The sequence below is a fragment of the Aedes aegypti genome, chromosome 2 (genome assembly GCF_002204515.2).
Source record: "Aedes aegypti strain LVP_AGWG chromosome 2, AaegL5.0 Primary Assembly, whole genome shotgun sequence".
Classification (NCBI taxonomy): Eukaryota; Metazoa; Arthropoda; class Insecta; order Diptera; family Culicidae; genus Aedes; species Aedes aegypti.
This window is the reverse complement of record NC_035108.1, coordinates 50,661,212-50,675,288: the sequence shown is the minus strand read 5'-3', so window position 1 is coordinate 50,675,288 and position 14,077 is coordinate 50,661,212. Positions and strand designations below refer to the sequence as shown.

The window sequence follows — 14,077 nt, the reverse complement described above, 5'->3', positions numbered from 1 at the left end:
CATGTGAATTTAATTTGGACAGGGGCGTTATCTCACTATCTATTCAATGGTTTCTTAAAAGGACGATCATATCATAATGTTTGAAGAGTTTACATGTGACTTATGCATTTTTTCGCTTATTGGATGTGTATATTAGTGATAATCAATAATTTCATTTAATGGAAGCAAATATCATCAGATCCACGAAATACGCCTGCAAGTATGCATGCATGCGACATTCCAGTGCGTTTCATCAGATGGCCAAATTATATCAACAGAACAAAAACCGTAATCTATTTTGGACGACACCTGATGTATGCCTTATATACTAATGTTAAGATTTTAGATGAACTTAGCTTCAATTTTAGACATATTTTATCATATTGCCGCCTTTAAACTTTTTATGAATGCTTATTCTGAGCGCTATTATTGCGTTTAAAGTATGTTCTTGAAACATACATCCTCTTGCATTCGTAGGTTTCACAGGTGTTCTTTTGATACAATTTACAGTTTTGATATTTTTGAAGCCAATTAGTAATTGTTATGAAATTGGCCATCATTATTAAGTAGCATAGTGTATTTATAATGCAATACATGATTTTCCATACATAAATTCCTCATCATCTCATTGTAAATGAGCATAGAACAAGCAGCCTGTCCAAATTATATGCATGTCCAAGTTATATACGTTACCCTACGGGTAATGAAGGATCCGATGCACGAAATGGATTATATTGACTTTAGTATATCTCGTGCAAAAATTACAACTTCCCGAAGCGGAATGTAAAAAAAGTCAAGCTGGTTAGAATGAATATCATTTTATGCTTCCGATTATCAAAAAGCGGTTGAGTAGCAGCAGGTTAAAAGGAAACTGACAACCCAAGTAACAATTTTAGTTTTACGAATTACTTCCAGGGTGCTATAAATAAACGCCCATAAAACCACGGTCAAGGCACTGTTGCCTTCAACGCATCCTCCAAAGCCTCTTGTAGATTAGAACGTGACTAGTTGGTCCACTGTGAAAGAGGCTATGAGTCCATATTTATGACGGGTAGTGTACATAGCAGCTGTGGTCTACATTTTCATGAATCCACCTTGGACCCGGAGGAGGTGGAATGGTTTCAGGCGGAAGGTCGACCAAAATTCTTCACTGACGACACTTCAATTTCGACCTATATTGAATATGTCAAATGACCTACACCCATTGGCGTAGGAACAAGGGGGGGCAGGGGGGCCTGGCCCCCTCCAGAATCATCCAGCCTCCCCCCCCCCAGAATTTTTGCTGATATTAAAAATAAAAATTAAAAAACAATTAATTTAACATGAAGCAACATCTTTCGAATCTATGTACATGACTATTGTTATTGACAAAAATCTCTTTAGTTGTTACGTTATTTTATGTTGTACAACTACAGTGACAAAACCGCGTTTGCTTTACATAACATCAGCGTGGCGGTTCCATTAGCGTAACCTGAACTCAAATCTAGAGGGGGCTTGACCCTTCTGATCGAAAAAATCCCTTAAGTAAAGCGTATGCTTAGCATGAGAGTAAAAATTTTCTAGGGGGGGCTTGAACTTTTCTAGGGGGGTCTAAGACCCCTCTAGCCCCCCCGTATTTACGCCAATGGGCGGTTCTAACTTCGGTGAATTTCGAGACAACCGAAAGCTCAACCGTCCAGCTGTCCATCGATCGGTTACTGTTAGAACTAGCTACTGATAGTATACGATATGCACAATTTTCAACATCTCCGTTGCAAAAAACACCATGAAATAAAAAAAAGCGTCAATATCCTGGAAGTATAATTCCCAATATTCGTTTTTTTTTTCTAAAATCCAAATAGTCCTGCATAAAGCATAATGCGGCATATTCACTGCATTCTGATTCCTCATGTTTTTTGGAGGAATTAGAATCATCTAAAGAATTCCATATAGCAACTTCAACTCGTATAATGTCAGAAAAAATAATTGAAAAATTAGAATTTTGTCTAGAGGAATTTCTCAAAAAATATAAAGCGGGAATTTTTGTCCAAAAATATGGCTAAACTTGCAAGCAATTTCGGATTTTTTTTTCAGATGAATGGCAGAAATTTAACCTGAAGTGAAAAAATGTAACAAAATCGACCTTAGTGTTTAATTCCAGTAATAAATTCTATCTTTGATTTTGATTCAATTTTCAAAGTATTTAATTTTGCATGAATCAATTTACTGCGTAAACTATATTTTTTTTTTTCAAGAGAACCTATTATTTCGTAAATAATTTGATAAATTTCCAACAGATTTAAAGCAATTTTTTTTCAAAAAACTTTTCGATATTCTTTATAGAATTTTAATATGATGAAATTCCTCAAGGAATATTGAAAGGTGGTTTCAGAACATTTGCAAATCTCTTGGTCAAATAATATTGTGGAACTTGTTCATATTTTCGAAGCGAATTCCTCCTGGTGGACATCCATTCTTCTATGTTTACCATATGTTAGCAAATTGGTTCCGGAAAATGTTACAGGATTTACTTAAAAAAGTTACCGTAATTCGGGGTGTAGTTGATCAGCGGGGAGAAGTTGATCATTCCCGTACCCACATGTATAGAGTGTTATAAAAGCTATGACACGATTTCAATTGTCACATTTTCTGAGTTGTGGCATTACCTGATAGCTACTCTTGATTTTCATAAATTCGGTTTAGCATTCAAGGTAATTATTTCATGGAAAAACAGATATTTTAAGAAATGTTTGATGAACTGTTGAAGGGTTCTTCTCCAAACAATCGACTATTTCCACGGCTATACAAGATTTCAATTTTAATAAACTGTTTCATACATTCCAGATATATTTTGTGTACCCAGTTTTGAATTTATATTGAGGATACAAATTCTTTTTTTAGAGAAAAAATGATCTTTTTGCAAAAGAATTGCGAATTTCAAAGAAAATTGCCTACCTTTAGGCGTTTAATGTGGTGTAATCTGTAGTTCACAACTTTCAATTAAAAAAATACCCGATTTATCAATAAGTTGTAAGATTTTTGAGTCTTGATTCAGATTCAGAGACCCCAAATTTAGTAAAGAGCATACTTCTTTATTTTAGGAAACCTATCGCAGTAATTGATCAACTTCACCCCGGAATCAAAAACACCACTTTTTGATTTCCAAAAAATGTTTTTGTTATTATGATAATAATTCGTCAAAATTTCGTTTATATAATTCGTTAAACATTCAACCAGTACAGGTTTTAAAAATATTTGGATGATAATACATGCATCCCACTAGGAATTATAGCACAGAATCGGTCAAAAGTGATCAACTTCCCCCCAGTTTACGGTACTTATTTTTTCAAAAGTTCAGTTTTCCCGCAATTCCTCAAAGAAAAACATTGATTCTGACATATCTAATGCTGTGATATTTCGCTGAATTTCTTCTGTTAATTACTTTAAATAGTTTTCCCAAAAGTTATACAACAAATTCTTCCGCTAAGTTCATCAAAAGTCTAAAAATATTTCCAAAGTAATTCACAAATTTCGTCAAGAAATCTTCTTTGTTTAGACTTATTCAACAATTGGAAAGAATATTGCCTTCGAAATTTCAGATGAAATTTGTCGAAAACACCAGAAAAATTTTTGCTTCAGCAAATCAGCATAGCGGTAAAGAAATCTGTAGAGAAACATACAGAAAATAAATGGGAAGGGGAGAAAATTTATTAAGCTATTCATAATAGTGTTGCGTTTTCTCACACCGACTGTATTCAATGCCGGCAGATAGAGATATGGTGAGGGATAAGTGTGGTATATTGGACTAGTAGGATTGTGAGGCTTGGGGATGCTACAAAGGTCATTAGCTAAATACTTCAGTTTACCGTAGCGTAGCTGTAGTATAATTGGTAATGCGTCCGAGTACAGAATGGAAATTGTGGGTTCAAGTCCCGCCGGCTACATAATATTTTAGCACAATGTTACCACAATTATACCACAGACAAACAGACGTCACACTCTCATCATTGTCCATCGACCACCTTTTAAACGGTCGATTCAAATATATTGTAGGTGGTCAATCCACCACCCGCAGCGCTCCCATCGTTTTTGTTCGCGTTTGACATTTACACACTAGTGCCATCTGTTGGCCCATCGGCCAAACACAACGATTTTAGCATTGGGCGAACATGTTCTCTCGACTATGATTTTCATCGCGATTTGTTCTAAGTGTTACGTCTGTTTGTCTGTGATTATACTTAATTTGGCAAACATATCTCTATTTGCCGATATTGAATACCTTTACCCTAAAAGTAAAAATAGCTGACTGCAAAAGTCGAAAATAAAAAAAAGAGAAGGCTATTCATCATGAAATTAGTATTGATCGTCCTTAAAACACTTCTTTAGAAATGATTTTGCCAATCATTGGCAGAAACCATATCCTTATTTTGAATATTTGTGCGATAAGAGGGCGAAATTTATAGAGGCTTCTGGCAGAATTCTAGGAAATCAGAAGTCAAGGAAGCACAGATTTCAAGGATAACTTCTAAAGAAGATTCTGATGGACCTTCTTGAGAAATTTGTTTTATTTGTAAATTTATTAGATAGGTTTTAACTATTTTGTAATTTACCTCTAGAGAAAAGATAATAAATTATCATTTATTGTACCATTGCCCTACCTGCTTAAATAGTTTTATTATTACTCCTTCCTTCACATGACGCTTTAAGGAACTTTGTACAAAAAATTTTCGATATTCCAAAAAGCAACTTTTGGAAGAATTTTAAAAATGTAAATTATAGGAATAGTAAAATAAATTGCAAAATTCTTATACGTATGGTTCCTGATTCCTGAAAGTCCATCAGGAATTCCTTAACAAACTTCCAATGCAATGTAAAAGTTTCCCCTAAGATTTAAATTCATCAAAATCTTACATTACGAATTTTTCCACAATACATCTTCGGCCATGTTCTTAAAAGATGCCGGCCATATATTTGCCTAAAACTTATACAGTACTACAAAATAACCAACAATATTTGGAGTTTATTTTCATAATTTGGAGTTATTTTCAGAACCTGAAAGAATAGTTGATGAAACTTCTGGAGAATTTTTTTGAGAAATTCAGGTATAGCTTGCAAAATCTTTGTAAATACGGTGAAATTTTTTTTCAAAAGTTTCCCAAATGATTTTCGCGGAAGAGTTTTTGAAAGAATGTATTCCGCTAGGAGCTTCATAGAAATGTTATTTTTTTTCTGGGAAAGCATTTTTGAAAATATTTAAAAAAATATATTTTCGATAGAGTTTTGAAGGAGGGCGAAATGTTGCTCCTTGATTTATAAGGAATCTGAAAAATAATGATCACTAAAAAATACAGATAGATCTGCGAAGGACTTCTCTGAAAAATCATGAAAAACTTTTTCTCAATTGAGTTTTTGTTTCAGTTACTCATGAACTTCTTGTTATTACGATCTTTACAGTAACACCTGGAAGAGTCAATCATTTTTTTTCGGGAAGTCTGGATAGTTTCTGCTGCGATTTTTTTCAAACAATCATTTAGTAACTTCAGGAAGAACTTCATAAGCAAAGTTGGTAAAACTGTTGGCGAACTCTCGGAAGAATTTGTGGAATGATTCCTTGCTTGGTGATCTTGAAGACATTTTTGATGAGACCCCTAGAATTTTTGTACTATTTTCTTGAAGAAATCCTCAGTAATTCCTGAAAATCCTAAATAAATTATCAATGAACACAGGAGGACATTTTGAACTTAAAATTGGAATTTACATGTAATAAATACATGTATGACCTTCAAGCATAAATGATTAAAAGAATTTCTAATGCATTCTCTGGCGGAATCCTTCAAGATTTTTTTTAAAGCAGTTCGATAGAGATTCTTCGAGAAATTGTCTGGTTAGATGAGAAAGTCTAAGAATGATTTTCCGTGGGAATCCCAGGATGAATTCAGTGAAAATTGGTAAAGGAGTTATTGAAAAAGAAAACACTGAAAATGAATAAAAAATTCATGAAGAAATTCCTGAAGGAACCTAGGGAGGCACATTGTTGAATACCTGAAAAGTTCGTGGAAAAATCACAATGGACATTCCTTGTGAGTTTTTGCTAGAATCCTTGTAAGATTTTGAGTGGATTACAAAAAAAAAATGAATGTTTTTCGTAGCGAAATTTGAAATTTACAAATATCCCTGATTTGCTGCGAAATGAGACAAAATAACAAATAAATAACAAAATCAATAAAATCAATACAAGCCTGTTGAAATTGCTTTTTTTTTTTTGAAAATCGTGAAATTTGGGACCGATATTACTTCTGTAAAGCAAGTATTTGCTAGGCCCCCCCTAGGCCCCCTCCAGAAAAAAATCCTAGCTACGCTAATGCCTACACCTAATGATGATATATCTTTAGAGCAATCTTCTATCACTGAACCTGAAGAAAACGAAGATAATAGTGTTCGGCGCAAAAGATAGCCACATTTCGTCACATTCTGTTCTGTGTTAAAATGGAGAAATTGTCGATGAAGTATCCAGTTTCAAATATCTAGGCGTACAAATCGACGGCAAATTACGTGTGAGGAGTATTGTGGAAACTTTCAAGATATGTGCTGCTTAAAGCTTATTATGCATTTTTGGGGCTCATCGTATAATGTGTATCTAGAAGAAATCCAGGTTCAACAAAACATGTGTATTAAAGCTATTTTCAAATGACCGTTTTTAAATCCCACGTTACAATGCATGGTCCATATAAAAGGGCGGCCAAAACTACCAAAAACTTTTTTGAGATTTTTATGTTTTTTTATCATTTTAAAATATATTTCATGAATTATATTATTATGATCCTTGATTGGAATTGAACTAAAATTTAAATTTCTTTGACTTTTAGGACGTAAAATTGGTTAAAGTCAAAAAAAAAAAATAAAAATTATATTTTAAAATGTGTACAAAATGTATATTTTAGGAATACAATATTTTTCCAAAATTACTCACTATCTGAAAGCTTATGGTTCAACACATTTATCGAGCATGAAGATGGAAAAAATATTTGGTTGAAGTTTTAGTACTATTCAATATATCACCTTAGTAATTTTGAACATGAAAATCAACTCTTGTCGCGTCATGTCGCCGCCATTTCGAATATTGCACATCAGATCTTAAATAAACAAATAATTTTTTTTGCAGAAATTAGCTGGTTTGAAAGTTAAAGCTATTTGAAATATTTAATATTTTTTTAAGGGATTTCTAGGGAAAGCTAGAAAAATGTTTTACAGAGGTAGTGGAGGGCTTTCAGCACATTGATTTTTAAAAAGTTTTTGATGATACTGTTGTATGGAAAAAGTAAAACATTCTCATCAGATATGAATTCACCTTGCTTATGCAACAGCTGTAAAAAAAGGTTAATTAATATCACCGCGCTTTTGCTGTGCATAAAAGGCAAGGTATTCCAATATTTGCCGTACAGATTACAATAGCGAAACCACTGAACTGTAAATAAATCAACGTATCGGTAATTAAACACCTAAAATTGCTCTGCATGCATAGGATTATATTAAAACATGATGTTTTTAATTCCATGTTTAACATTTTGAAAATAATCTAGGGGGCCTTGTTCCTACACCAATGCGTGTTGTTCCGTTTAGAGTTCCTTCTTCAGATAAATTAAAATCACTGAACGATATTGTTTCTGTTTCGTTTCGTATTCCAGATGAGGTCCTGTTCTCTCGACGTGGCCGAATGGGTCATCTACTAAGTCCACGCCACACACTGCCACCAAACACGACGTGCACCTACTACTTCCATGGTGTCCCCACCGACTTGGTGTGGATATCGTTCACCAACTACCATCTTCAGATATTGCAACCAAGTACAGCCAGCGATAACGTGACCATTGGCAAGGTGAGTACCCTAATCTACAGAAAATCCACAGATCTTCGGAAGCCCTATTCTCAAACATCTTCAACAGAGCGAATCACCACTTCCGTGGATCACTCGGCTACGCATCTGGGACAGCGCCGGTACTTACGTCCCGATCAAAACCACCTCCCCGGCATCGATCACTACGTCATCGTCGTCCTCAACCTCGGCGCAGACGGCTTCGTCATCATCCCTGGCGTACGGTAGCAGTGGAGGAACAACTCCGGTATTTCCCGGAACCAGTACTACCGCTCTGTACCAGCAGATGATGAACCGATCCGTGGGCACTTACTACGGAACGGTGAACCAACATGGGAAGAGTCTAACCATCAACATCGACAACGTGTGGAATCCCGTCGATCAGTACATCTACGGCCCCACGGTGAACAGTATCTTCAACCAGCCTCAAATGCCGCAGCACCCATCACAGCAGCACCACTCCGGAAGCAGCGGTGGTTTCGGGATGTCCAACGAAAAGGGATTGGTGTACGGGGGTGCACAGCACGACAAGCCTTCCAAGGGTAAGGGACCCAAGGACGGATCACGACACGGCAAAGACAACGAGGTGTTCAAGGACCATGGCGGGTCGGGGCGGAAGTCATCGCGTAGCAATCGCCGAATGGTGGCCGAGTTCTACGATAACCAGTCGCCGAAACTGTGCGATCACGTATCGCTGGAGAGCAAGGGTAACCGGATGCGACCTTGCACTCCGCTGGAGAGTTACGTCAGTACTGGAAGTGATCTGGTGAGTTTTTTGTGGATAGTTTTGTTGGGAAAATTGCGGTAACGGGGTATACTTTTTGTATGTAGAAAATTGAATTTCACACCATGACGGGGACTTCGCTGTTTCCGTCGAGCTTCGGGATCAACTACGAGTTTATCGATACGGAACTTGGAGGTGAACCGTATCTAGGACACAAGGGCGAAGAAGTTCCTGTGCTGTGTTCTAGGGTATTCCGCAAGAGAAAAGGCGAGTTTCAATCACCACGTAATGTGTTCCTTCATGGGCGAGGAGGAGCGAAGAATATCTCCTGTCTGTATCGATTTGAGGCATCCGTTGGAGAGAGGGTAGGTGTTTGGGTAGATCGGAAAAATGCAGAAGGTTTTGATTACAAAGATGTTGAATGTTACAGGTTCGTATTGAGCTGTACAACGTTTCATTTGGGGAATCCGATTCCTGCATAACTGAGTCGGATGGTCATACGGGACGAGCTCGATGCGCTCCGTCCGAAACCAATCTGGATGGTCGAGTGGGTGAGCTGCGAATATTCGACGTCCCGTACAAAGATGTTAAGATCCCTCTAGGTTGCTTCTGTGACAACACCAGTAGTTCATACAATTCACCGTTGACGTTCATCTCCAACTCTCGCACACTGGAATTGACTTTCGTGGTGACAAAGTTGAATATCTCCGAAGACTTTGCCGACGTGTATTTCCACGCTTCGTATGACTTTATACGAGTTCCGGAGTGCCGAAAGCGGCTATTCCTTCGAGGATCGGGAGGGGATGACGAAGTGAACTATCCGCTGCGATCGCACGAAGCGAGTTGCGATGGGTTGCCTTGGTACATCGAGGCTCAACAGCAAGACCGAAGTCTGTTTGTCCGCACGTGGGGTAGTTTACTGGCGATTGAGCCGGTACAGGACGAGTTCTCCAAGTGCAACACACGCAACAGACTGATGGTCTACAGTGGGAAGCCGCTGAAGCTCATGCAGGTTATCTGCCCATCAGCTCCGTCCAGTAGAGCCACTCCGTTGCACATCTTTTCCGAGGATTGGCTCAGCAGCCAGCCGTTCCTGAGTTCAGACAGGTGAGTGACTTTTGAACGTGACTTGTGAACGTAGATCGATTGTGGTATCGTCTTACTCTATTCAAGCAGGCCTGTCAGCATGGTGTTGGAGCCTATCCACAAGGAAGGCGGAAGCATAGCATTCTCGTGGATGGAGATCCAGCACACGAAGGCATCGCTGATTCAACAGCTGGAACAGCAAACCAACACAACGGGCAACGATACCCTGTTGGAGTTCGGGCTGTTCCCGAGGGAGTCCGAGTGCGAGCATCAGTGCCCGGAGCTCAACGCCTGCATCGGCAGTGATCTGTGGTGTGACGGTAAGAATTTATCTAGTTCTGCTCTAGGCGCTATTTGTCTCATTTTTTTTAATTTTTTGCTTCAAAAATGCGTTTTATTACATTTATTTCACAGGACATCCCAACTGTCCGTCCGGGTTCGACGAAAGTGAGCAGGAGTGCGGCAGCCGACTGATGGAGCTTCCGGGTGGCATATTTGCTGCCTTCGGTTGCCTTGCCGCCGCGATTTGCGCCTGTCTCATCTTCTGCGTGTTGGCCATGGTCCGAAAGCGTCGGAAATCCAACGAAAAGTTGAAGACGGCACCCAGCTCGCTGAACGGCACCCTCTCCAAGAAGGACTACAAGAAGGAACCGCTGTTCTTCGATCCAGACTCCTGACACGCACTGCACCCGGTCGAATACATCCACGTCGATCGGGAAACGACCGTGTGACATGTTGTCTACGTCGACATGGACGACCTGGCGTATTGCTGAACGCCCTTCACATCCCCTCGCCACCACACCGCCACAGGTGGGTCCTAATGCGAAAGTGATTTCTATAGGCTAAACCAATGAAGATGACACAAAAACACTTACACGCAGACGTATTGATTGATGACACAAACACACGAACGGAAGCGAAGTTGTACAGTAAAATGAGACGCGTGAAACTGATTGAGAAACTACATGTGAAACCAAGTATTACCATAGGGAGAACTTTTTAAGCGTTTGTGAGATTTTTATTCTACAAAAGTCTTGTGATTCATTTTCTCAGTTCGTTTTTCTATTTCAACACGACTATTTTTTAAGTAGACCTTAAAAGGGGAAAACGGGACTGTCCGTCACAAGATTCGCCTCGCGATGAAGGAAGGACAGTGAGATAGAGAGTGTTACAAAAGGAAAAAGCAACTAGCCAAATATTTTTTTTTTTTGAAAGAAAAAAACTACTGGGCAAACACGTTATTGTTCGAAACGGACGACACATTCTATTAAACTATTAGCGGCAATTATGAGAAATGAACGAAACACAAATCGTCTATCGGTAGGTTACATCTATGATGACTTAAGAGAAGAGCGAATAGATTATATATGACACACACACTGAATCCAATAGGTATATAACAAGCACAGATTCAACAAGCTGTGACAAGTGCACTCGTTTAGAACTTTTCGTTGAAATGAATCGGTTCCAATGTTACCTGTAGTTGTGTAAGTAAGACAAAAGCGATTGATGGTTTGACCTTGTACTTATTGATCTATCCAAAGCTATGAACGATGACGAAATCTCGACCACCACCCATACTCATATTTTCTTTTCTGCGGGAATCAGTCTAATCAGATTGGCCGGAAAGCCATGTTCGGACATAATTTGCCACATCTCGTTTCTCTTCACTGAATCGAACGCAACTTTGAAATTCCACAAACATCTGCCGAGTATGTTCCGTTGTTAGTCGACCCTCTCGAAAATCTGCTTGGTATTTACCGACGACAGACATCGATTTTGATCTATTGAACAACAATTCTGACATGATTTTGTACGCCAAATGAAGAAGATTTCTCTCGGTAACAGGTAGTTGTGCTGCCTCCCATATCTAAGAAATGATGAAGCGAAGGAAATTGTGGAGCTGTTCCCTTAAGTTCAACTAGGAACTCGTCCTCCCAGCAGTAACGTTATTCTTCAACCCATTGATAGCTTTCTTAACCTCATCTATCATTGTGAATCTCACAAACTGTTCAAAATTATTTTGTGCTCAATATGCATCCGAATCAGCTCTGTGATAATGAATAATCTTGATCAAGAATGCTTTCGTAATCCTGAGTAACTTGAGTTTCAATTGCACTACTGAGTCCTAAATTAAAATTATGCGCAAATTCAATCTTCAAATTTATTTCCTCTTTCGATGCTGGAGTTGGCTTCTGAGGTTTGATGAGTGCGTTGAAATGGCCTTCTCCTTACGTTTTTATGATTGATAAAAAGTTTGAGATCATCATATTTATTCGCGAAATCGAATTTTCCTTCACATTTTGATATTGCAATGTCCTTTGCTTCAACAGTGAAGCAAATAAATGTTAAGGTCAAAATTACTTTCGATATATGTTTTATATGTATTCCAGTCAGCTCTTAAATTATTCAAATTGGAACTGATAGAATCGGAAATTGCTTAATGGGAAATTTTAAATGTAACAGACATGAACATAATCAAAATCAGCGTGAGTAACCAGTTTGTTACAAAGGTGACAAAAGTCGGTTAAGACCAAATAAATCGAAGAAGGGTTTTTAAAAGAAGATAAACAAGTAGGGCTATCAGGGTATTGAAGTGAGAAATCTCCTGAAGAGTACTTATCAAATCAAATTCTTCGGTCGGAATGAGCGATGTTTTGCACCAAAGTTACCATTGACAAATGTTTTATTTTATTAAAGTGAACATAATAATATTCTTGAAAAAGCCCGTTTCGACGACGATTGATTGATTTCCCTAATGGAGTTAGAGATCTCCTGTCTAAATCCTACAAATTCGGAACAACTAAGCACGGTTGGCGGCACCCTCTATTTCCTCACGTGAATCAAAGAGCCTGGGCTATAGGCTACTTCGATCTGATGTTCGGAAAATTTGAAAAAGGCATCGAACTGATTGCTCGTGCGAGATATACAAATGTTTAACTTCAAAGTTCTGTGTCGAATTCTTGAATTGATAGGTTGATGATTAGTTTGATAAGATAAGGTTAGCTTGTAAAGTAAAGCATTCGCGTCAAAATAAACTAGTAGGTAGTGGATATAACCGACCTCTATCGTGGAGTGTTTACACGACAGCACGAGTTATTGACTTCCGTTTATTATATATTATTTGTTCCAGTTTGCGTTACTTCATTGGAATGAGATGTCATACACTCTTCTTTTTAATTGAAAAGTTTTTAAAGCTTGAAAACGCTTCAATATCATACAGCAAGATTTAATTTAAATTCTTTTTGAAGAGTTGTAGTTCACTGAGGTTTTAATTGTCAGTAATAGGAATTGAAACAGTTTATCTATTTTGTCTCTCCATGCAACTGATTGTGAGCTCATACAAAAGAGCAAAAAAGAAACTCATGGAGGAAATCGTTTGTTCCTTGAACCACTTTGCACCGAACAAAGGTGTGCTTTTCTCCTTTATCTCACCCCTTTCTCGCTACCTATCATATCTAACATATTTTCCCTGGAAAACACGCTTTTTCTGGCAAACTGAGTAGACGCGACATTAAATCCAATCAAAAGAATTTGAACTAGGAAGTCGATGCCGGTTATGAACCCTTTACGTGTTATGGACCCCCTACACTGCCCATAAAAGCATAACTGCCCCTTTTGATTTTCGAACCAACACCTTTTTCCATCGCAACATGTATGGTTTAATATATACTTTACTTTGCATATCAAAATTTACAAACTTTGTTTGAAAAAAATGCGGAAAAATATGAGCTTGGTGCAGTCCCATATTGAAAAATAAAGGCATAACAGTCTCTATATGAACTTTCAACCCAAATAGAAACTGCAAAACGTGAATTGTATTCAAGTTTATATTTTCTGCTGATCAATAGAAGCAAAAAAAAAACAAACATCAAACTTTGAGCGCTATTTTCTCAATGCCTACTTTTTCCATATGGGACAGTTATGCCTTTATGGGCAGTACAGAAAAACATAAAATTAACACTCAAAGCAACCTTATTCCTATGAAAATCCACCGGGGGAACTTCGATTGCATTGGTGGTCAGCAGTTTCAGGCAAAATATTTGGTTTGGAACGCATATATACAGATATTTGAACAGTTTTGTAAATGAAACCACGCAAGAGGGTCCATAATACGCATTCCCAGGTGGGTCCATAATAGGCACGCCGGCAGCGAGCCGGATTACATGGGAATCAAATGGAGGGTCCATAATACGAAACGTCAAATGTGTAAACATTTTTATTATGGACCCCGGGAGGATCCATAATAGGCATTCGGACAACGGTTTTCCAAATGCATATTTCGCTGAAAAATTCGAATGATTTTGTATGTTTCATAGACGCACTATGAAGTAAAAACATTGAACTTGTTGTTAGACTCCACAAAACGTATATGCGTCGGAGATATCATTGCGGAAAAGCGTCGAGAATGAATTTCAGCTACTAAGGGGTCCATT

The 14,077-nt window shown here is 38.0% G+C and overlaps 1 protein-coding gene across 1 annotated transcript in view; it reads left to right on the top strand.

The window, feature by feature from the left end:
• Positions 1–11,138, top strand: part of LOC5563894 — a 569,696-nt gene extending 558,558 nt beyond the window's left edge. Inside the window, exons 11-16 of the mRNA XM_021840824.1 lie at positions 7,644–7,834; positions 7,902–8,597; positions 8,663–8,920; positions 8,986–9,662; positions 9,729–9,961; positions 10,056–11,138. Coding sequence (XP_021696516.1) covers positions 7,644–7,834; positions 7,902–8,597; positions 8,663–8,920; positions 8,986–9,662; positions 9,729–9,961; positions 10,056–10,318 — 2,318 coding nt within the window. The 3' untranslated portion in view covers positions 10,319–11,138. The remainder of the gene's footprint in view (positions 1–7,643; positions 7,835–7,901; positions 8,598–8,662; positions 8,921–8,985; positions 9,663–9,728; positions 9,962–10,055) is intronic.
• The last annotated feature ends 2,939 nt before the right edge of the window (positions 11,139–14,077 follow it).